General features: G+C 40.3%; 1 protein-coding gene across 2 annotated transcripts; it reads left to right on the forward strand.

The window, feature by feature from the left end:
* The first annotated feature begins 876 nt into the window (after window positions 1–876).
* tbx1 (T-box transcription factor 1) lies at window positions 877–16,528 on the forward strand. Of its 2 annotated transcripts, none has more exons than XM_088935576.1 (8): window positions 877–1,148; window positions 2,685–3,024; window positions 9,034–9,135; window positions 9,502–9,673; window positions 10,659–10,814; window positions 13,153–13,220; window positions 13,744–13,844; window positions 14,655–16,528. In XM_088935576.1, exons 1-8 carry the CDS (start codon window positions 962–964, stop codon window positions 15,038–15,040), a joined length of 1,512 nt encoding a protein of 503 aa, XP_088791702.1. In that variant the 5' UTR covers window positions 877–961; the 3' UTR covers window positions 15,041–16,528. The 2 variants fall into 2 exon arrangements, with proteins under 2 accessions (XP_088791702.1, XP_088791703.1); XM_088935577.1 differs by having other exon boundaries at window positions 2,634–3,024; window positions 14,655–16,523.
* The last annotated feature ends 7,327 nt before the right edge of the window (window positions 16,529–23,855 follow it).

Here is a 23,855-nt window from a genome sequence, read left to right on the forward strand (position 1 = left end):
AGAGCAGACGTCGATGTGCGCCTTAAACGCAATTAATAATGTTACAAATGAAAGGAATATCCACTCATTTTTATTGTCTAAGTTTACTTACCCGAGTTACTTTTTGTTGCTTCGAATTACACATTACGTCTATCCTGTTCTAAGAAATAAGAAGCAAAATTCAACACAGATAGATAACCTGTAATTACACGAAGTACTCCTGTTTAATCGGCAACATAAAATTTTAACCTTCCTTAAATTCGTCGAATGTATCCAGCCAGGCAGCATTTCAACTAAAAACTGAAAAGATCATACATAATGAATAATTTAAAAAGTTTTTAACCTTTCACGGTACCACGGCAATAGATCGAATTGGCTGTTTTTACTGTATTAGTGAAGCCGGACATCCTCAATGACGTTCAGGGTTTTTTCGCAGTGAATTCAAATTTGGTGCTGTGATTGACAAGGTCCTATTCAAATAAAACATCCCGTGGAAAGCATGCACACTTTTTTTTCTAGCTCTGCACGGGAGGCGTGGAGCTCTCACATTTGACATACTCTCTGCAGTAGCTTCTCTCCTTAAGGCAGACTAGCAAACTCTTATGACATCATCCAGCCACTGAATGGGGGGAGTTCGCGTTTAAAGGAACAACTTTTGTGGATAATCACTATTAAAAATACAGCGAGACGCATCTCAAGCCAGCGTTATGTTTCAGAATATCGATTTAGTAGACCAGATGAGCACTTTGTCGTGCTGACAGATACTTTTAAGCTTGTCCGCGGGAATAATTTGTTGTTTTGAAAACAGTGGAGTACACTGTAAAGCCCCAAAGGGCCGCTTCAGCGAAGTCTGTAGCGTTGTCTTCTTATCCTAGTTTTTAATGTACATTTATGTATCTTTCCTGTTCGGATATTTGTTGCTTGGGGATAGCGCTGTAAGTGGTCAGGGAGAGACTGCTTTTCTCGACTGAAGTTTTCGCCTATGGACGACAGCAGTCCTCTCTCTCCAAAGGCAAACGCTTTCAGTATTGCCTCTCTGATTTCAGCGGCAGAACAAGCAGGAAACACAGCATTTGAAGAGCTCGGCACTGGCCTGGACAAGCATTACCAGCATAGCAGCTATAGATCCCTTAAAATGCATTACAGTACTGTCACCAGGGAAATGGAAGGTATGATTAAGATCTTGACAGCAGACATGTGTTTATTGCAGAATAACTATGTTAGTTCTATAGTCATAGTACCTTTGTAGCATGCAACTGTGAAATACTATTGCTGAGATGTCTTGCAAGTAACTAGGCATTAATGAATTTTACTGGAGTCTGTGCACATTTTGAAGTTCTAACAGGTAACAGCATGCTGTTTTAAAGTGAAATCTGATCGAAAATCAAATGCATTCTCAAATGCAGAGTGATTGGGGGAAGACGGGATCAAAGATACATGAATGATGTACAGTATATCTCTGTGGTGCTATGGTAAAATATGAGCATAGTGACTCCAAAGGTTCAATAAATACTTCAATTATGGGGAACCTTTTTTTACCCTTTCTTAATTTGTGCTGTGCTGCACGGGCTTCTGCTTTCGTTATCACAACGGTAAAAATGCAGGTGATAATAGGCGATACTATCCCATAGGAGTAACGATGCAAACTATCGAAATGAGGGTAGAAGGGGGCGGGGGGTATAGGGGCACGGGGGCGTATTGTATGGACAGCAAAAATGTATAGATAATGTAAAATTAGGTAACTCGCGACAGACGCACTGTCAATTGCACTGCATTTAACCAGGCGCTGAGTTGTTAATACACGTTCGGAAACTGAATGGCGAATTCGATCACCTTCATACATTATAGGTGATCATTAGTTCATGTACAATAGGTGTTTATTTACCTTGTCAAAGGGCACTCCGTAGTGCCAGTAAGCAGTCCTATTGTCCAAGAGGGTCGTTGTGGGCGATGCCCTTTATCCGAAAGTAAATGGGTGCCGGAAAGCCCATTAAAAGGGGCGCACTTCTCTGTCAATCAACTTCGTCCCAAGGCGAGGAAAGGCACATTACCTGCAGTTCCTTATCTAAATAGAAATAAGAACCGGTTTTATCGTGAAGGGGAGGCCCTATGCAAAGATAAGAGGGAAGTCTGGATTGCGGTGTTGCACAGAGCAGTAGCGCAGCGTACAGACCGATTGGGACACTTCTGAGAAATCTGTTCAAGGGAGCGCCTGTGAGGGAAAGCTACGAAATTAAGAGCTCTCGCTCTTCTTCTTTAAATAATACATCTCGACACAGATATAAGTATTTTTCTATTTTAAAAAAAACCGGACTCTGCAAATTGTATTACTTGCCCTTCGGATGTAAGTTCAATGTTTCGTTGACAAAGAACTCTGCGCAGGCTAGGTGGTCTTGTAAATCTTCAAGCCAACAGATCGTTTTGAGAAAAAAACACTATAAAACCGGAGGAGACACTACAGCGGAGATGAATGGAAAGACCTTTTAGACTTACGGAAAGGATATTTTTAAGTGATCGGTTTGGGTCTTTACAGTTTGTTTTAGAGCTGGTCGTTCTTTAAAACAAGAAACGAGCTTTCCCCCGTTCGTATTTTACCTAACAAGAGCGTACCTACAGAGACGGAAAAGTGAGACCGGGTTTTGGAATGATTTCAGCAATTTCCAGTCCGTGGCTGACCCAGCTCTCCCATTTTTGCGATGTTGCAGCATTCACAACCAGCAGCCTCAGCAGTCTTAATGCGCCCGGGAGTTACCACCTCTCGCCTTCCCCAGGGGACCCATACAGCCAGCATGAACCCCACTACGAGCCCTGCTCGGCCGCCCAGCACAGCTACAACTACACGGGGTCGAATCCGGCCCAGGCCCAGCAGAACGACAGCGGAACTTCCAACTGCTCCTCGACATCCTCAAACTCCACTCCTAACAGCAAGCCACCAGTGAAGAAGAACCCCAAAGTGGCCAACATTAACGTGCAGCTGGAGATGAAGGCTCTCTGGGATGAATTTAACCAACTTGGAACAGAGATGATCGTAACCAAAGCTGGAAGGCAAGTAAATTAATTCATATCTGATTTGATCATATCTGATAGTTTTACAGAGGTGGTGTAATTCGGTTTACACTGTCATGCCTGTAGCACAGAACAGAATATAGGTTTCTGTTTGTTGGGGATTATGAAAGACAAGCCTTTTCTTCCTATTCTTTGGTCTTTTAAGGTCCGATAAATTCCTCGTAGATGAGAAAATAGAGTTAAAAAACGATTACAAGGACAATATAACTTTCTCCCTATTCAACAAAAACACACACATACAAACCGCTGCATTTTAACTGTCAGTGAATTTCTTAACATTATATTTATGACGGAGAATATTTCTCATTTCGAATACGTTTCGCTTTTTATACGCCACTGGAAGGTAATGTTTCCCACAAAATCAAATTTAAAATAAAAGAAATCAATGACTTCCTGAAAAAGCATTTTAAAATGCATTCCTGCTGGTCGTCACAGACTCCTTTATGTAAATATTTTGCTTAAATTTACCGAAGCTATATAAGACTGTGACATTATCCATTTCGTATTTTATGTAGGAAGGCTGATGCGTGTAATATGCATGTAGAATATGGTTTACACATCAAAATGTTTAAACGATGAAACCGAAGGTGAAGAAAATTAGAAGACAACAAATCCACTTTATTATTAAAGAGGTACACATCCGTAAATATTAACGTATAACCTATACGAGATTCTTAATATTTTAAAAAAACATGTTATAATGCAAAACGTAAACCATTAAAGATACGAAGACTTACACTGATTATAATAAGGTTTGCTGAAAGTGTAGGTGTGTTATAGAACGTACCCTATATCGGCCACTTCTAGTCAAAACATTTTTCTTTAGTATAATTCAGACGAGCTTTGCATAGACATTTATTGCAGTGATGATAAAATGGAGTGAAATAAAATAATAAGTGACAGTAAGTACCCACTGCTCATTAATAAACACGGAGCTTTAATTACAAATATCATCTGCAAATATATCTGTCTGGATTTCGCCCGAAATGCTTTTTTAAGAAAAATGTCTTTATTGGAGAATTGTCTAAGGTGGGTTGCTATAATTTTTGGTTCTATAGTGGTTTAAAATTGTTAACTAAGGTACTGTCTTCAGATCGTTCTGCCTTGTAAATGACAGTTAAATATTCTGCTTGAAACAACTATTAAACTGCAGTATTCAGACAAGTTCAAGCGATATTATAGTTTATTGAGCTCCACTTGCACTTCGGTAACTTACAACACCACGATTATATGCAACGAGTACAATTACTTTTATTAGAAAATGCTAAAAGACGCAAAAAAGAGAACAGAATTAACTTTAAGATTAGTTACGATCACTTTCTAGTGTTTTTTTTCAGATCAGCTACTGTTGGCCTAAAGCCTAAAACTTTTCAAACATTCATCAAAATATTTATTGTGATTGTCTCTGTAAAGACTAGGGAAACATCACATTTACGTAAAAACACTACATATAATTTATATCTATGTAAGTCCACGCTTTAGATATCATTGGCAATATATTTCAAGGATAGTGAAAGCTGAGTCGTTTAAAACGCATAGGCCTACAAATAAAACATCAACTTGCTTTACTTTTAAAATATCTTTTAAGATTATTTCAGCCGTTTTCAAAACCCAGGTGAAGTGTTTAGTAAGGGATCCATATATATGTCTGTGTGTTTACACATATACCAGTAATTAATCTGTCTCCTTCTCATCCCAAAATAAAGGCTGTACGTGTAACACAGCCTAGACATTTTTTATGATCCTTCTGTGGTCTTTTCATGTCATAAGACGTTATCCTTAGAAAATCCTTTAGACAAGAGAGGATGCAGCACGAGTCCCGCAGATTGTAAAAACAGATACAATTCTTCATGGCTTTGCTCGGGGTATGACCTGCTGTTCCGATTGCTAATTCCCTCAATTTCCCCAGCACAAGGGAGAGAGACCCGCTTGTTCGCTGTTCCTGTTAAACGTGCTCTTGAGATTTAAATGCAAAAGTAAATAAATGTATTGATTACTCGATTGATTGGTGATCCATGTCTCTTTTCCTCAGCGTGGGTCATTTCTAACTCCGTAACAAGGTCATATCATGAACAGTAAATGCACAGGCCTCTTTTTTTCTTTTCTTTCTGCTTGAGTGAAGACTTGAAAGCTATGGCCGAGACTAGGAAAATCTTGCGCACTTTATTTCCTCTCCATCTGAAAATGTGAAATTGCACTTTTGGTTATGGAAGTGGAAGATGGGGACGCTTAGAATCCAAACCGATTCCTATACAAATAAAACAGAATTAACACAAAAATCGTTTTTTTTTCCCCGGGTGATTACCAAGTAATGCGAATTTCAACGTATTTGATGACTTCTCGGAAGTCAGTGGAGATCGTAAAAAGTAGTGCAGGATCGTGTAACACTGTGTATTGAATTTACTATTTAAAATATTTGTGTAAACATGAGATGGACACCATTATAAAATTGTTGCTCTGTCCCGTCTGTTTGTTTTTTTTTAGAGCAGCGCAGCTAATAAAATATTTGTATTCGTACAATATGCATTTCTACATCTGGTGGTACGGACAGACTTTGGTAATTTTCCAAATACATTTACCCCTGCCTTAACGTTGGTGATTATTGTAAACTAAACGGACCTAGACGTGTTACTTATAAACCATTTGAAACCCTTTAATTTTGAAGAAAATACTTCAGTTCTCATTTTGAATTTCATAACTAGTTACAACTTTGTTCTTAAGATTCCCGGGGCTAATAAATAAACCTGACAAATGCGTTGGCATCATGACCTATCACGCTCAAAGAAGACGGTGTTCCAACACGGACAACGCGATTCTGTGCTAAAGTCAACACCCACTGACAATTACAGGTTGTGTTTCTTATCCCAAAGCGCTGGCTTAGGCGCTTTACCTCCACCTCGCGTTAACAAGGACAGGCTAACTGTGCTATCGATGATCGGTTTCTAGCGCACAACTGTGTCGTTCCTCTTTAAACAATCGACAATACTGGTTTTCGACAGGCTTTTAGTAAGTCTTTATCAGCAGCTACATCCTTCATGCCTCGGTCATGAATTTTGAACAGCCCCAGCTCCTAAAATGTAGGCCCCACCATCTTTGCGGCCGATTATAAACCTTGGGTAAAAAAATGCAAAGTCTTCTGAAAGGCACATGGACTGCTTTAAATACTTAAATACTTTAAATACTTCTGAATGCTTTTTCATTTCTGAATGCTTTTTCATTTCTTTGCCTATTTTGATCTGTGAAATTTACATTTTATTTGAGAGAACCATATTTTCTACAACCTCCTTCTAGATGTGAATTATTGCTAGCTACAGAACTGTAGAATATACAAAAAAAAAGGGGGTTTGAAGTATTTTTTAATAAGAACTTTTTAAATAGAATTATATATGTGTGTGCGTGTGTATTGGACGTGTGGAGTGGGGGTACGAATCCTGAAATATAGGCGTGCTGTGCATTTATCAGTGAGTGAGGCGTTTTTATTCCTTAAGATAAACATTCCCCACCTGACGCGTAAACACGCTGAACAAACACAGCCGGGAGATTCTGGCTGAATCTTCGGATTCTGGCTGCAATAAAGACTGAATACAGTGATTATGCGTCGCGAGTCTCAATGAGAGTTTAACTAGGTTACTAGTTCTCCTCCGTTCGTCTTCTCCATCTCCCTCTCTCTCGTCTGTTCACACTGTGCTCACTTCATCTGGGTCACAAAATGAATACTTTCTTGTGCAATGTTCACCTTTCCCAAAGAAAAGCGCACAGTGCTGTGTTTTAAACAGATTCACTCATTGCCCTCCTCTCTGGAGCAGTGCAGGCCATCACAGAAGTAAGGGAACGCGTTCACTCGCCTTCATCGCCAAAAGATCTCCAGATTTAAGTTCAGGAATGAAATCGTATAAGCATCAAAGACACCATAACGATTGGCAAGAAAAATACAAAATAAAAATCATTCAGGCAATGATTTGTCATGATAATTTACTGTCTGGAAATGCTCAGACAATTTTTAAATGAGACTCGAGATTGGACATGCTATGTTATGCAATCTAAATTACTTCTATTTGCATGTTACGTTTTTATTTCCTACTTAGGTTTGAGATAGCTGCTCATGTATCGTACAGAGAAAAATGATTCTGACAGTGTCAGTTTTTATCATTGCTATAAATCCGTTATATCCGGATTTCAATAAATTATAATGTGTATCTAACCGTGCACAATTGAAGTAGCCTCAAAGAATTAAATACAAGTCTTTCTACTCCACGTATTTCCTTGTTCGGAAATGACTTGCCTTTCGGGTAACTTCTGACCTATTATTATCACCAGTATTAGCAGCAGAGGGCCCGGGATATAAAAATGTGACTGACAGCTGTCAGACTGGGACTCGGTGCCCCGTTAGCCTTGGCCAGTTGCTTCTCGCCGAGTTCCACCTGCCTCTCTCTCCGTCGCTCTTGGATGTCACTACAGAGCTCATTTGTCATTTCCGAGACACTGAAGAATACAGACTCCAGACTAAAGGCAATTTAACTGCTACTTTAGCCTCACCTAGCCACAGCTTTTGAACTGAATGGCGAGTAATGTTAATTGAGCACCAGCTTCAGGATCACTTTACCCGATGCAGTGGGATTCACTTTCTACAACCGCGGCTGAACGTTTCTCAAAACGTACGAGCCATGAGAATTATTCAAAGTCCAACATATCATTGGATATGCAAAATAAATTAGGCGCACAGAATGTGTTTTTGCCTGTATCGAGACGGTGATTTAGCTGCTGTACACTAAAGTAAGCTTCCACGTGCACTTTGGAAACCACTGTATCAAAGTGTCTTTTCACCTTTTAAAGGGAAAATAGTTTAATGCAACTACTGAGTTAATGACCGCTAATTAATTACTAACTGCGAAAATTAAGTGATTTAGTGGCTGCCTGCTAGAGTGTGCATAAAAGATAGCAAGATCTCACGAAACACTGTTTTAGAAAAGCCTACCTTTGTACAGCACAAGGCTCCGTTTCTTCGGTGCGCAGTTCTGTAACGGTTTAAAGGGCGTGCATCTCCACGCCAAACCCCTCAGTACGTTTCAGGCTGAGAAAAAGAAAAGCAAACCACTTTAGCCATTAAAGAAATTTTGCGTATATAGTCGATAACTTCAGACTTTCGCATGAATTCCAATATTAATAATAAAGCGTATTTTATTTTTAGAATTTTTCTTTAAAAAAGATTTTTTTATTTTATATAATTTACGTATTAAGATATTGATTTTTGATGTGATAAACAGAAGGCTATAAGACAATATGATCTTAGCATTTAACTGCCTAGTGCAACTTTAAAAACATACATTATCTAAAGGTCTGCTTTAGTGTTATCGTTTTAAGTAAATGGTTGTTATTACTTTACTGGATTTGGAGCACAGAACAACATTAAATTGCGTGTTGCGATACAGAATCTACCATGCTTTTAAACTGCGTGGTATTGTTTACAATACCTTTATTATTTATTCCCACTTGAATCAATTAATTAACAGCAGAACTGTCAACTGAGCTCAATTAAAATGGAATTATGCAAATCCTGAGAAATTATCACGACGAATTTGCTTTATTTCTCCTAAATAATGTATACATCTTAAACCTGCAATATTGTAATAAGTCGTTCTGTGTATGCCTCCTCTCGTTTATCAGAGCACTGTGTTTAGTTATGATCTGGTAGTTCCATATTTCACTGTCCTGTGATTTCCTGAAAAATCAGTTAGTTTAACATCTAAATACAGTAAATAAAAACTGGTTTATTGCTCCGTGTATCATTGGGTGACAAAGAAACGATGGACAATACCACACATGAAATATAATGAAATTGGGGATCTTATCACATCACTTTTTATGTAGCAGCGATGATGATGGTACTAATAGTAATTATTATATATAATTAATAGATGGCTTTTGGCAGATAGCACTATAAAAAACCAACAAATAAATTAATCAGTGTGTTTTTCTTTAATCTTTTAGGAGAATGTTTCCTACGTTTCAAGTCAAAATTTTTGGAATGGATCCTATGGGAGACTACATGCTCTTAATGGATTTCTTACCAGTAGACGATAAACGATACAGGTAAGCTAAGCTAAAAGCAAACACACGATAAATACCCAGAAAGACGAGCAAATACTCGCATGGAAAACTTTGAAAGAGGGCTCTCCTTTTTTGATCAATTTAGCACTGCCCTTTCTGCACTTACAATTTAATTCTACTGTACTACTGCAATCGCCAAAAGCTCGAAATGGGAAAAAGTCGGGTATTTTGAAAGGCGTGCCAATAGACACATCTGAGAAAAACACGCAACAAAAACAAAGTTAGAACCAGTTTAAAAGCGTGCGCTTCCATAGCCAGTGAAGTACGTGTGCAGATGCTTTTCTTTTCTAAAGCGTTACGCACAAGCTCATGTTTTTTTGTGTGTGTCTTTTTCTGTATTTTTCTAAGGTATGCCTTCCACAGCTCCTCTTGGCTGGTAGCGGGAAAGGCCGATCCAGCCACACCGGGCCGAGTCCATTACCATCCCGACTCCCCCGCCAAAGGGGCCCAGTGGATGAAACAGATCGTGTCGTTCGACAAACTCAAACTGACTAACAATCTCCTGGACGACAATGGGCACGTAAGTGTCTTCCGACTTCTCTCCATAACCCACCGGAAATGACTCCCAGAGCACCTTGAGGTGGCGCTCGCGAGGAGACGACACTATAGAAAGAGGAGCGATTGATTGGCTTACTATGATCATGACCACACATCGCTAATCGTTCTGCTGACCAGTATCGAGCAGGGAATGCTGTCTGCGCGCAGCCCGAATACAGAGAATGTCCACCGATGCGTGTCGTGAACACCACGCCAAGACATCCCACATAGAAAACTGGCCAGCTAGATGCCAGAAAAGGGATGTCTCTTGACCCACAGTTAGACCCCGCTACTGTATAAACGGTGCAGGGGTATTGTGGACAACAGTGCATTGTCTTCAGTAAACGGGATGCAAATTCCCTTTGAACTAATTTTAAAATGCACTCTAGCTAGTGCATTTTGGGAATGGAGTGTTTAATAGTGTATGCAAGGAACCTGTGGTTTCACAAATCAAAAAGAGATTCACTTGGAACTGAGTCGTGGAGCATATCGTTTCTTTTTCAGTATTACCTGTGTTAAGATACCCATTATAAAAGGCACAATTTAATAAGACACAAGGATACGACTAAGTCTACGTGTCTAAGGGCCACCCTAGACCCCTCGAAAAACGAAATAAGTCAATACAGTATTTTTTAAGTTAGAAACGAGACGCCATGAGCACTCCGTCAAACCAAGAATCAAAACATCCAATAAAAGCTGTATAAAGAAACACGTTCTATCTGTCTGTTTCATTCAATTTCATTCAACAAACTCCAGACCTTTCAGTAAGATGCACTGAATGGTGGGGAAGAAGAAATTGCTCACAGAAAAAAGACAGGCCTACGGAAACATGTAACTTTATTTTGATTGATGGGTTCAGGCGATAATTAAAAAGCTCTCTTTATCTATCTTCAGTGCGTTCACTTACTATTAAGTTATCCACTACTGGGCAAATGCTAAGCTTTTTCTTATATTTCCTTCTGCTTTAGATCATCTTGAACTCCATGCACAGATATCAGCCACGGTTCCATGTGGTCTACGTGGATCCGAGGAAAGACAGCGAAAAATATGCTGAAGAAAATTACAAGACATTTGTATTCGAGGAAACTCGGTTTACAGCAGTCACTGCTTATCAGAATCACAGGGTACGTACCGGGGCCTGTTACCGCCAGGAACCTCAACATTATAAAAAAAAGGTTTAGATGTATGGAGACCTGTCAAAAACGAGGGATAATCATTTGTACGACGAAATTATATAACTTGTCAGGTCTTGGCAAGTGACTTAAAATTTAAACTCTTAAATATTCTATTCACAGACAATATAGAAACCAGAAACCAACTGCACGTTTGTTTAAGTGCAAAATAAGCTAATTCTAACTTGAGCAAGCCACATTTACGAACGAAATACATTTTTGAAAGTTTAAGCTGGCTGGGCGGCAGGTTTTGTTACGGCTACATTCTGTCGCTGAGTCATTTTCCGGATTTTGCTTTTGCACGAATTCTAGGCTTCACACGGACATCAGATGAAATAGGAAAGACAATCAGACAAAGTCATTTCTCGGATTCTTCCTCGTCATAACAGCCACCCTTTTAAAAATCATCAAAAAACAGCAGGGCATGATCGCACTATCGCTCAACGGAAACAATTAAAGATGAGGAAATACCTGTTTTAAATTCTGACCATTAGATCTGCACTCTCCCAGTCACATTTCCTTTCAATCGTCTTCTGGACAAAAGCTTTTTTCTGGTGTTGTTTTTAACATAGGAAAAATAAAACTGAAGTACGGGGGCTCATAATCATTATGGAGGGAGGTTCTTTTGTTCCCTTTTTAAATAAAAATCAATTTTATTGCCGAGACATCCCATATGGGTTTACTGGAGAAAAAAAACAGAACTTCTTTGTAGAGCTAAAGACCTATTTTTTTGCTATCAAAACACGCACCAATATACCGTGAGCCTTCCCCCCCCCCACACTTTTTTTCTGTGTCGATCTCTACGCCTTAACTTAAAACCAAGACTTTTTATTTATTCCGAAAGCGGCGTGAGCATTCCCATCAACACTATTGATGGCGTCACACAGCAACCTGGGCAGCTGAAATAACTTAAACCGCTCCTCTGCACTGGGGCTGCTCCGGCTGCAACACTACTGTTTATAGGGCTCGCAGAACAGCTTTCATAAAGTTAAACTGCAAAGTAACTTCATGGGAGCCGACTATGTTTATTAGCGAACACTATTTTTATCAATAGAGTCCAGCGTTAAGCACAAATAAAGAATGATCAACATTTTTGCCAATTGTTTTCCAATATGAAACACGTTACTACACAATTAAGGTGTGTTTAAAAAAAAAAGAGGCGAGACAATTATCTCACCAGGGTCCTTGAAAACAAGTTACAGGATTCTTCACCTTCCAGAGAATTAAATTGAAACAAAATTTAAAACTTTTAAATTAAAAAAAAAATGTTTCCCCCCCTCCCTCCAAACATAAAAATAATTTTAATTTAAACAGAAAAGGCGAGGTTCCACAAACTTCCACGGGTTTTGTTTAAAATGATGATAAGAAACATCGCCGGTCGATGATGCAGACTCCAGGAAAATTCACTTAACGGTACTTTTACACCATTTTTCCCCTCACAGAAATAAATGCTCTAGGCAATTATCTATTGAGGTTCATGACTACAACAAAACCGACCCCGTGCACAACCCAGTGAAGCAATATTGCCTTGTAGCAAAGAGCGAACATTTCGCAAGATCACCGAAAAGCTGAATTCAGTAAATGAAGCCGAATTCAACCGGTCCCAGAGCAGCGACTGCTGCACACCGCATTTCCCCCCTGAGCGCTGGCATTTCGCTGACGGCCCTGCACAGCTGCCTTCAGTCTTACACTTTCTGCCCTTTCTACCGCTGCGTTCTATCACCCTGACCCCTCGGTCTCAAACTGTCACTGAGGGGCTTAAAGTTTGTTTTTTAACTCATTCCGGAAATTCACGACCACATAACTTTATCCTCGGATGTGCAGAAAAGCACAAAACTCTGTATCTCATCAATTACTGTAAACGGACAGAGACCCACGTCTTATATATAGTACTATCACGTACATATCTTTTATCTCTATTTCCAGAGGGGGAAATACTAATTAGTAAAACAGGCTTCCTAAAGTGAATGTATGCGATCACACAGAATTAAGAAGTTCAATAGCAAAAGTGCGCTTACGTTTTTTTAGGAAATGGGGAAAATAAGACGAATTCAGTGGTAGAACTATAGGTTGTTTTACGATAAGCAAGACAAATTTAAATTAGAACAGTCCCGATGGACATTTTACAATTTGCGCCTTAGACTTAGTTCTGCAGTAGGTGAACGAAAGGATGCATAAACGAATGTTAGACGTGTCGCTCCTTCCTTTCTTTAGTCCGCTTTGTGCATCATTTAAGGTTATTATAAAATAATTATTTTTTCCTTAACATTGACTCTCCGCTTCCTTCCAGATCACGCAGTTGAAAATCGCCAGTAACCCCTTCGCGAAGGGCTTCAGAGACTGCGACCCCGAGGACTGGTGCGTGACCCGCGGAAATCATTCATTTCACACGAACAGTGAAAACTCCACTTTAAGAACAACATAATTCCACTTAAATATCTGAAATAAAACATTCGTTGTTTTCTAAACATACACTATTAAACACAAATACATCCTTATTTTCTGGCCTGTAGACTGTGTTCTCTGTTGTGCAAAACACCTTAATTCGGAAAAAAAACAAACCATTTTCCCGAGGAGAAATATTGTGAAAAACACGTGTGAGGTAACATTGCAACAGTTATCATGCTTAACCTCGCAGAAAACTAACTGAACTGAAAAAACACACAGGCTGAAAACAGTCTCCTTCGATTTAAATAACTTACACATTCAAGCGCCTAACCGTATCCTGCTTTAAGACGGGAAGATTTCTTTAAACAAAGACAGTTCCTTAACTATTGTGGAGACCGTTAAGGTTGAACTTAATTCGTTTGTTTGTTTCTCGGTTGGGCGTGTACCTAGTTTGGCAATTCAGGTTCCTCTCTTTCTCGTTTCCCTACGCCAGGCCTAGAAACCACCGGCCGGGATCTCTGCCCATCATGAGCGCTTTCGCCAGGACGAGAAACCCCATGTCGTCTCCTCCTCAGCAGAACGGAACAGAGAAGGGTGAGTGGCTCCCGCGGAGCTTCGTCTAAAATAAGACAAATTCTCACAGCATTGGGATAGAACTACTTGCCCAAACGGGCCACTGCTCTTATGTGCTCGCTAAAGTGATTGCGTAGCAACGGCCACGTTTCCTGCGCACGGGGATTCAGCCCTGAGGTCGGACAACACAAGATTGCACTTGTGACTTTCCCCGAAACGTGGAAAAAAAAATAGACCAGTAATCTCGAAATAAAATACGACAGTGTTGTTGTTGCTGTTGTTGTTGTTGTTGTTTTTGTAAGAGCACCAGTGTCTGAAAGGCAATGATATTGTAGTCAATGCTCCGTCGAAAACCCGCGGGTGTGAAGCGAACTCTTTCAATTAGTCATGAATTCATTCAAGTCGGTGTATCAGATATGTCCGTTTACTCTTGCTGTCCTTCAGTACGCAGTGGTGAGAATACCTGCATGGGTAACCAGGAGCTCAACGCCTTGGCCTCAATATTTTATGCGGATGTTGTCCCTAAATGGACAGCTAATATAAAACTAAAACTGAAAATAAAACTTAAAAAATGTAACATATGTACAAATACGTATTTTGCAATAATAACATATATATTGTGTTTACTACAAATTTAATATAATGTATTTATATATGTTCTATATTCATTATACGCTTTCAGATCTTTAGTTGTGATGAGTTAGGTATAGTTTCCACTATTAAGGTACACCTTTTCATACCAGCATGAGACCAGAAGGCGCAGTCTCGATTCTGACTTCCTCTCTTGTCCAAACGGCCTGATCTGAAGTCCCCTGTGTGTGTTTGGTTCAGAGGCAGACGGCAGACGGGAGTACGACCGGGACCCCAGCGGCACCCCCATCCACGCTGACCCGGCCCACCAGCTCATGTCCCGTGTCCTGAGCCCGGCGCTGCCCGTGCCGGGCGGACTGCACGCCGTGCCCCTGACCGCAGGCCGACCCAGCCCCCCCCACGAACTGCGGCTCGACGGGCACCCGCAGGCCCCCGACACCCTCCACCACCACCCCTACAAGTACCCCAGCACCTACGAACACTACCTGGGGGCCAAGACCCGGCCTTCTCCTTACCCACTGCCCAGCATCAGGGGACACGGCTACCACCATCACATGAACCCAGCCACCGCCAACATGTACTCTGCTGCCAGCGCGCCTGCCAATTACGACTACGGTCCCAGATAACCCCCGACAACGATGGTCTGGCAGGCAGGAACTTGAGGAGAAACAACGAAATGCGCTAATCGCCTGCACGGTTTCTGCAAACGGCAGTGTTATGACACCTGGGAGTAACCCTCTTGCGAATGGAATCACCTGAAAAAAAAAACTCTGAAATTTTTCAAGGAAAGGTGGTTTAAGAAATAGTGTCGTGTGTTGTCTAGGACACCAGCGGATCATGTGACAACCCCTCCTCCCCCCCCCCCACCCCTGCCCCACAGAGGGCTACCCATAAGGCCTTTTGAACCCATATCCCACAAGCATTCTTCAGCAGCACATCTGCACTGCTGGGTGTGGTGCAGACAGTAAGTGAGGTAAAGCAGAGAACAAGAGGAGTCTAATAAAAAGGATGATAGATAACCACAGACTGGAATTGATGCACTTTTTTTCGCTTTAAAAACAAGCCATATGTTATACTCTTGAGCCCATCAAGCCTTTAAGGCAGAGGAGAGATCCGCGAGTTCAGCTCTTTGAAGATAACGCGGTTGTCTTCACTGTTGGTGTTGGCGAGAAAAAACGACGGGGTTTTATTTTGACAGTTCAGAATAACACGGGCAGCACCCAGGGAACCTCCTCACGTGGCACGGACCAGCAGCGTTTCTTTGAAAAGGCAGACGGGAGATTTGTGCTCTGTGACACGAAGATGCTCAGAAATTTACTGTAAACCCATAAAAATCTTTATCGCTATTCTCTTTTAAACAAAGCCCTTAGACTGTCCAGAAAGCACGGAAACACAAGGTCCCATTGGAGACATTGTTAAACCGTTTAACAATAGATTTAACCTCTTCTTATAGGGGTTAAAAAAGTATTACATGGAAAATAATGTGAGGAAAAGGAATTGTATCCAATCCAAAGCCTATGTCAAGACACATGAGATTCAGTGTTTTTTTTCACAGCTTAGTTTGAACGCCAAGGACCGCACATTGCAGTGTTTTTGCATTGCATCCAGAATATTCCGAGTGACCACAACATTTGGCAAATCTTTGTTGTCCATGAACAGAGTAATGAGAGCAAAGACAAGTGGACTTGCATAATATATATATATGACAATGCACACATGGAATATATATGTGTGTGTGTGTGCGCGTGCTTGTGTGCATTGTCATGTGATCTCACTGGAAAATGGAAAATAAAATTCCTTTTTACAGTGTACAGTATCATGCTAAATATATACCAGACCATATTCTATTCTCACAGTATACACACAGAATATACATTAATATAAACAGTGCCAAAGCATTGGTGTCGTTCTTGGAAATGAAGTCTGTATATTTATTGGTCAATGTTTTCCTATGAGGCAGAGTGATTTAAAAAAATCAAAACCATATTTTATGGATATCTGCAAACATGTAGATAATTGTAGATATGTGTAGATATATTTGTGTAGATAGTTCTTATTACTGTTTACATAAAATGAATTTGTTTGAACATGACTTTTATAAATGTTTTGAAAACATTACTGTCTTCTGTGATTAATTTAGATTTATGTCTTTTGCTATGAAGGTTGTAAAGACAAACATTAAACTCCTTTACAGTCTTATGCTTTATACGTCGGCTAAGTCCACGACAGCGAGCCCAGTTAGGTAAATACGTTTTAAACTTCAATAATCCCTTTTCACCTCCCTAAAACCACATCTCTGCTAAAAATCCCCAAGTCCTGCTCGCACAACACACATAAAAACTGCATTCTTTTTCCCAGAGAGAAACACTTCTCATCAGAGGATTTAAAGAAATTCAGATTTAATGTAGAGGTGTGTAAAGCGTGAAATTACTCACAGTGCTTACATTATGAGACTGATGTTATGTGCAGTTCAGACTGAGACGTACTGGGAAAGCTAAACCAACAGGTCCCTTTAGTTTAAAGTTCCATTCCTCCTAGAGATGAGAAAAGATTCTCCGCATTCATTCACAAAGCGGAGCCGACTTTCCCTTGAACTTGCACAATGTCGTCATTCTGTGTAGAAGACTTGAATGCCGTCCTGTCAAAGACACTATATATATATATGCACTCACAAATCACCCTTACGATGATCAATCATATTTCGGATCGGAAATCCACTGTATTTTTTTTTTCTTACTGTTCGGGAGCAGCTGGTGTCGGAATCCTGCAGGGGAAAGGACAGAAGCTGGGTTCGACCTCTGGCTGGTAATGACTTTCTGAAAGGTTAAAGGTTAAACAATGTTTCCCGCAGTGAAGGTGACACCTAATTGATCATATAATTTCTGTATTGGGAGCAAAACAGCTTGACATGCGCAGTACCCTGAACGCCACACGTTTTTAGAGAGGACAGACTTTGTTACACGTTTCTGTTTAGAGACCTTCCGTGTGGGTAACTCAAGACTACTACATGTAAAACGTGTGAGATAACAAATTCAACAAACTAAACAGCGTACGCGACAAAAACTGTATTTCTTAAAAATGTCAATTAATATACGTGCTAGTGGATTTAAAAATGACGGTATGTTTCTGCGACGCTTCAGTTACTGTATGATGATAAATTAGTTCTCAATTTTTATTAAATAAAATCCCATTCTAGAAAGGGAGATATGTTTTTAAAACTAGCGATATGCTCTTGCACCAAAAAGAACGTATAAATCCGCAACAGTTTCTCTCTCATTAGGTTATGTCGTAATGTAAAAAAAGGTTTTTTTAGTAATATTTATGAATTTATTTCCCTTAAAATAGTCGTGGCCCAGATTTTTTAAAAATAAAAAAACGAACCTTTCAAATGCAAAAAACATTTTAATAATAATAAAAATAATACAAAATTATTACAAACTAAAAGAAAACTTGCAGACTGACCGCGGCTATTAGACATTATTAGATCTATCTTGTAACGCATAAAGCCATTGCGTCAGCTGAGCATATCCTAACTAAAACCTTGCAAACGGTACTATTAATGTGACTAAAAATAACGTTTCCATTAAAGAATGTAGGCTAGAGGAAAAAATGACTCGGGTTTCCAACGAAACCAAACCTTGGCTTCGTGTTTTGGTTCAATTCACATCCATTTATAGTTGGATAGTTGGCTCTCTGAGCTACACAAATTGTTAATAGTAACGTATCGGAATTTCAAAATAGATAAGATTTTTTTACATTGCTGTTCCTGTCCCTTCTTAAATTGTTTATGTGAGTATGTATCGTATATTTCTAAACAAACATAATGGCATTGTTATTGTTGTTAAAGGGTTGTATTTTGTTTGCTTAACAAAAAAAGTCAAACACAGAGACTCCTGGCGAGACTTGGGCAGTATTCTTGGTTACTCATCAGGACTCTGGACAGACCCGAGAAGCCTGTGGATTCAAACACTATTAGTCCCACAAGATATTCACCCAGCTGTATAATCCGGTCTCCAGGGTCAGCCGTGTACATGAAAATTGTTTTATAATTGGCTCACCCTGTCCAGTAAAGGAATCAAAATTAGTCAAACCCACAACAGAATTCTGATCAGACCATTTCACGATCATTTGAACGCAAAATACTTGGACTGTACATTTTAGAATAAGATATTCTGTATCTATTCAGCCTATTGAAAAGCCCCCGCGGAATAAATGAAACGTAATTTCGATTTACTGCCGTTCATATCGTCTTAAAATATTTTAGTTGTTTAGTTGACATATGCCCAAACTAACTGATTTAGTATCTCGGGGACGTGCTGTAACAAAAACAAAAACGTTTTGCACGCACACAAACCCCAGCAGTCCAGACCAGACAGTTAATGATAAATACTTGAGGATGAATCAAAAGGTTTTTTTTCTTTTTTTTTTTCTGTCGTCAATGAAAACATTTCCTCTCTAATGGTGGTGGTGGGGGGGTTGTGATAACGATAATCTCCCGCATCGGGATCGTTCGGGGTTCCTGTGTTGCCCAGGCAGGAAAAGCGAGTCTGGAGGATTCTGCTCCCTTTGCGTGAGCCCACACCAGGCTGGACGGAATGAGCGCCCGGCGGCCAGGAAGACTAAGACATTGAGAGACCCGCGGCTCTTCCGCTGCCCAGAGCCAGCTGTGTTTATCCGCGCCGCGCTTCGCCTTGATGTTGGAGCCAGCGGTCGCACAACCTGTGCCGCGGCTCATCACTGCCTGCGAGCGGGGGGCAGCAGGTGAGGACGCAGGGTCCACGGCCATCCTTAATTCGACGAGTGATTGGGGGTTTTCGGACAACAAAAAGGAAGAGTCTGTAATACAGCGGATTATTTTTAGGGATGGATGTAACCGAAGCACCACAAATGTATTCACGGATAGCCCTGTGCGTGAGAAGATTGTCCCAGAAACAATAACAGGTTTTCACCTATCAAGGGAGCGACTGGATGACAGACATGGGTTACACGTAGAGAAAAAAACCTCCATCTGGACCAACGCGTTTATTACTCCGAGTTGGTGTGAAATAACCTTAAATAAATAACAACATGTATTTATATAAGTAATATTATACTAACGAATTACTTACAGATATTTTGCGTGTTTATTTGATTTGATTTTTGCCAAGCCCTTACTTTGATTCTTATGTTTTAGGTATGATTATGTATTGCAGTTTCTCACAAAAAAAAGGAGCTGCGTAAATCATATTTGCATTCTGCGTTGCATTCTCATAAAACAGATGGAGCCGAAATTAAAAGATCGTAACAGTTTACCTGCTGCGGGGATGCTGTCGTTTCCAAACCTTAACTTCTTTTTTATACGGAGGAGTATTGTTTTTAACAAAATATGTTCTTACAAATAAAAGCACAGGAAAAGCGCCCACTATAGGGGAGATAGTGTAGAACACATGCAACGCTGACATACAGTACAGAGTATTAATACAGTACATACTAATGTGCATGAACTTCGACTTTTATGCTTCGCATTTTTGCATTTTAACCACTAAGGCGCATTCAAATCCAGGAAAAACAATATACAAACAGCAGTAGAGCACTGTACATGAAGGCCTTTACACAGAAACGTGTAGCTTAGAATTTAAAGAAGATTTTAAAGCACAGTGAAAAGAAAGACATTCAAAGTCTAATGGTCTCTTCCAAGATCACTTACAAAATCCCATTCCTTTTACAAACGGCATACACCTGGGATCTGGCGTTTTGAAAAGATACAATCATCAATACACTGAAACCAGGTAGGGTACAAACCCAAGGAATGCTCACGGAGGAGGGTTCGTCATTCCTGACCTGTTATTACTCAGTCAAAATCATTAGTTTCTCCACGTTTCAGGAATGTCAGAAATGCTGTGCTGACTGCGGAAAAACAAAACAGTAACATACAAAATGAGGACCTACGGTTTTAGATTGTTGAAAGAAATGGGGAGTGCTGTCAGAAAGCTGCACATGACAAATCAGCAGAGCCTAACAGTGCCTGGCCAGCAATCTCAGTGAAGTCCAATTTTTAATCGGCCTCCGGCAAAAAAAAATTATACTATTTATTTGAGATCCGACTTTCGCACTTAATGATTATTTGCTTTGCAGACACCCTTATCTAGAGCAACCTACAGTGTTTACAAAGCTTGACATTAAGTGCTGATACGAAGGGAAACAAGGCACATGACTGCAATCTAAGCACAATCGCATGAAATAAAATGACCTGAAGGGCCAGACTGTTTTCCGTATTCATTCTGTGACCATGCGGTGGGCAGTGGCATACCGAATGAACCAGACGTGGTGAATAACCTCCTCCCATGTGCCAACTTCATGTGCCCGAGATTTTCAGACCAATTTTAATCCAAGCATTTTGTGATAATACTGTATTTACAGGAAACAATTATAGCTCAACCAACTCCTTTATCTAGAGTGGCTTTCAGTTTCCACCTCTGTATCAGGGCATGTTTTCTATTGCGTGATCCCATCTTTTCTGGCTCACACCTGCGCTTGACCAACACTTTACTGTCCAATTCGGTGTGTTTTATTTCTTTCATGTTTTATGCATTTGTCTTCTATATAACTCTCAGTCAGTCCGTTGTTGGAAGTGAAAATCTATTCTCAACAGGCTTATCTGGTAAAGCAAAGGCTTATCATTACATAATTTAAAAAAAATGTATGATTACCGTCTGCAGCTGAAGTGCACAGGTAACTCAATTAGACACAGAAACTGAATAAAGCCTTATAATCTACTGTAATAAGAAATGGCACACACACTTAATAGAAGAGCAACATATAATGATTACATTTCAACAAATGATTTCAGTGTAAAAATATTATTTCAGACTTGTGTTTGTAATTAATATGGATCTGAGGAGCTAAAGCCATTTTGCACTGTCATTCGGTTGGGAAGAAGCAGGTTTCAAGGACCACACGATCCAGATACTTTCCTCTACAACACAGAGGATGGGCTCTGACAGAACAGGGATACACATTATACATTATACGCAATAATTATGTTGAATACAGATAATTTACATTAGGCACATCACTATGGATGCATGTGTATATTTTAATATCGCGTACTGAGAAATTCAAGTGCTGATTTTAAGAAAAGAAACATGAGGATCACAATGCTGCTGCTGGAGAGACCACTTGACACTTCACGGCACATTTGTGACGACAGATCTACGGCAAGCGTTCAGTTCAGTTTACTTTTGAGCACATTCACTGTAACACTGTAAGGTGTTTAGCGTTTAAAATTCTGAAGCTTCAAATTTTGTTTACCCCACCACATCTGGAAAAACCCATGTTGTGGTTGTATTTTTCACATCTTGGCTTGCAGTCACAAACACTGCAGCTGCACACAGGGAGAGAAAGAGCGTGGATGGACTCCTCTGACCCACCTACCTGTGAGCCAATCATCTTGTGGGATCTTGTGGCAGCACTCCTATATCGGAGGTTCTGATTGGAGGAGAAGCTTGTCTCCCACTGGCAGCTCTTCATGCCTGCAAGTCCCCCTGTGGCCAGAGGGGTCACTGTGTCACAGAGAGCTAAGGGAGTCCTGGCCTAACAGTGGTGGTGCCCAGACAATTACGCATTGCTGACGGGGAATCCTAGTCATGGCTAGAGTCTCGATCTCGGGTCTGAATGTTTTGATCACAGCGTTCAACCTGAACTCAGGCAAGTGCCTTCAACAGCTGAGGCATTTAGGACACCCTCATTTTTAGGGACTTTGGTACAGAAAAGGCAAGGCAGACAATCGAAAATGGATATGCCTACGTTCTGAGTTCAGGAAAATGACACGTTTGAAAACGTTTGAGCTTGTCCGACTATTTTAAAACTCTAGGTATGAAACAGAAAGGGATTCTAAAAGGCACTGCTAGTTATGCGCACGATTGTACTTGGCTCTGTCACCCTTCTGTATGAACTCCTGGCTGTCGCAACAGCAGAACACTAGGCTGGACTATTCTAGCAGTGAAATAACAGAACTATCAACAGGATGCATCTGAATCACAGAGAGGAATACTTCGTTCTTCAAAAATGGAATCAAAAGTTCAATACAAATTATTTACACAGCTGAGTGGGGCTTAATGAAGGAGCAGAAACTCAAACCAATTTCCCCAAATCACCCAAGGGTGCAGACCAGTGTACACTGGATCAGCTGCTCAGTACAGTTTTCCACACAGCCTTTATTGCATCTCTGTACTAAGTTTGAATTTGAAGAGAATGTGTACCTTTGTTTTTTTAATGTCACCTTTACATCATATTTCCTACCTCCTAACGTTTCAGGTTTTTTTCTACGGGTCACTGGCTACACAAGGCTGTTTCTCAATGGAACATATGATCCGCTGCCCCATTAGGTGAGAAGCTGAGAAAGTTGTGACTGGACCCTGCTGAATCACCCAGTGCGGAACACAGCATGACAGGGCAGGTTTCCTCTAAGTCAGCAAAGGCAGCAACACAGAGCCGGCCCACCACAGCTCACACTGGGCCACGAGGAGAAGTGTCCGTTTGCTGTTTCAGATGGGCCTTTCCTTTTATTGACTTCCCACATTATCTATTATTAAGTGATTTATGAGGTTTCCTCCCTGCTCCAGGTCTCAGGTCTATTCAGCAAACATCTGCAGCAATTGAGGCACTTTTGATTTATCAGAGAATAGACGGAAACTCCCCCCTGCGGCTTTTGTTATCTGTTCAAAGTGTGCAGAAGTAGGAAGCTATTATGCATTCTCAAGGTCATAACACAGATCATGGACAAACGTGGGGGTGTCGGGGGTTGTAGTACAAGGTTATGAAATTAACTTTTTCTCTTGTCTCTGATGCTGTGCATTTCCATTATTCTGCACAAGTACAGACTGAGCCTTTGATTTAGTCCTCCTTCCTGGAGAATACAACGAGATACTTAAAGCCAGATTATCCCCGGAGACAGAAATTTTATGAGGCAGAACGTCTCAGTGGTGTTTGAAGTTATGTCTGCATTTCTGTAAAATACAGAAGAATATAATCCCATTGCTGTTTGCAGCTGCAATCACTTATTAGTAGCTCTTGCAGTAGCAGCAGTATTCAACAAAAACATAGCTATGATATTTTTTAAGTCATAAATTTACACTTTGAAATCAGTGGCTGCGAAAGTCACAAGGGAATAGTTAAAAGCGGGTTTGTTTTTTCAGATAGATTCATGGGGACTATGCACTACACCTACAGACCATATGGAAAACCTGCAGTTTTTCTGATTTGCATTATGAAGGGATCTTAACCATACCCTGCCACATCCCGGGCTCTACAAGTTTCCAAGAATTCTGCTTAGCAATGCCGCCACTCTGAGAAGCTTAATACAGCTTCCTAACTTCCTCTGCAGGATAATCGTTTTAATTGTCTCTCAATATTAATTATGAAGTAGAATGAAATTTAAGGCGGAATTCTATTAGGAAGGAG

This window comes from Atractosteus spatula, chromosome 17 (assembly GCF_055471065.1).
Source record: "Atractosteus spatula isolate fAtrSpa1 chromosome 17, fAtrSpa1.hap1, whole genome shotgun sequence".
NCBI classification, from domain to species: Eukaryota; Metazoa; Chordata; class Actinopteri; order Semionotiformes; family Lepisosteidae; genus Atractosteus; species Atractosteus spatula.

What these genes read in the sequence shown, in the direction of transcription:
- tbx1 (XM_088935577.1), top strand. Translation starts at nt 962, where the DNA reads ATGGACGACAGCAGTCCTCTCTCTCCAAAGGCAAACGCTTTCAGTATT. An exon ending in GTAGACGATAAACGATACAG is followed by an intron (nt 9,136 to 9,501) that starts GTAAGCTAAGCT and finishes TATTTTTCTAAG; the next exon opens with GTATGCCTTCCACAGCTCCT. An exon ending in GCAGAACGGAACAGAGAAGG is followed by an intron (nt 13,845 to 14,654) that starts GTGAGTGGCTCC and finishes TGTTTGGTTCAG; the next exon opens with AGGCAGACGGCAGACGGGAG.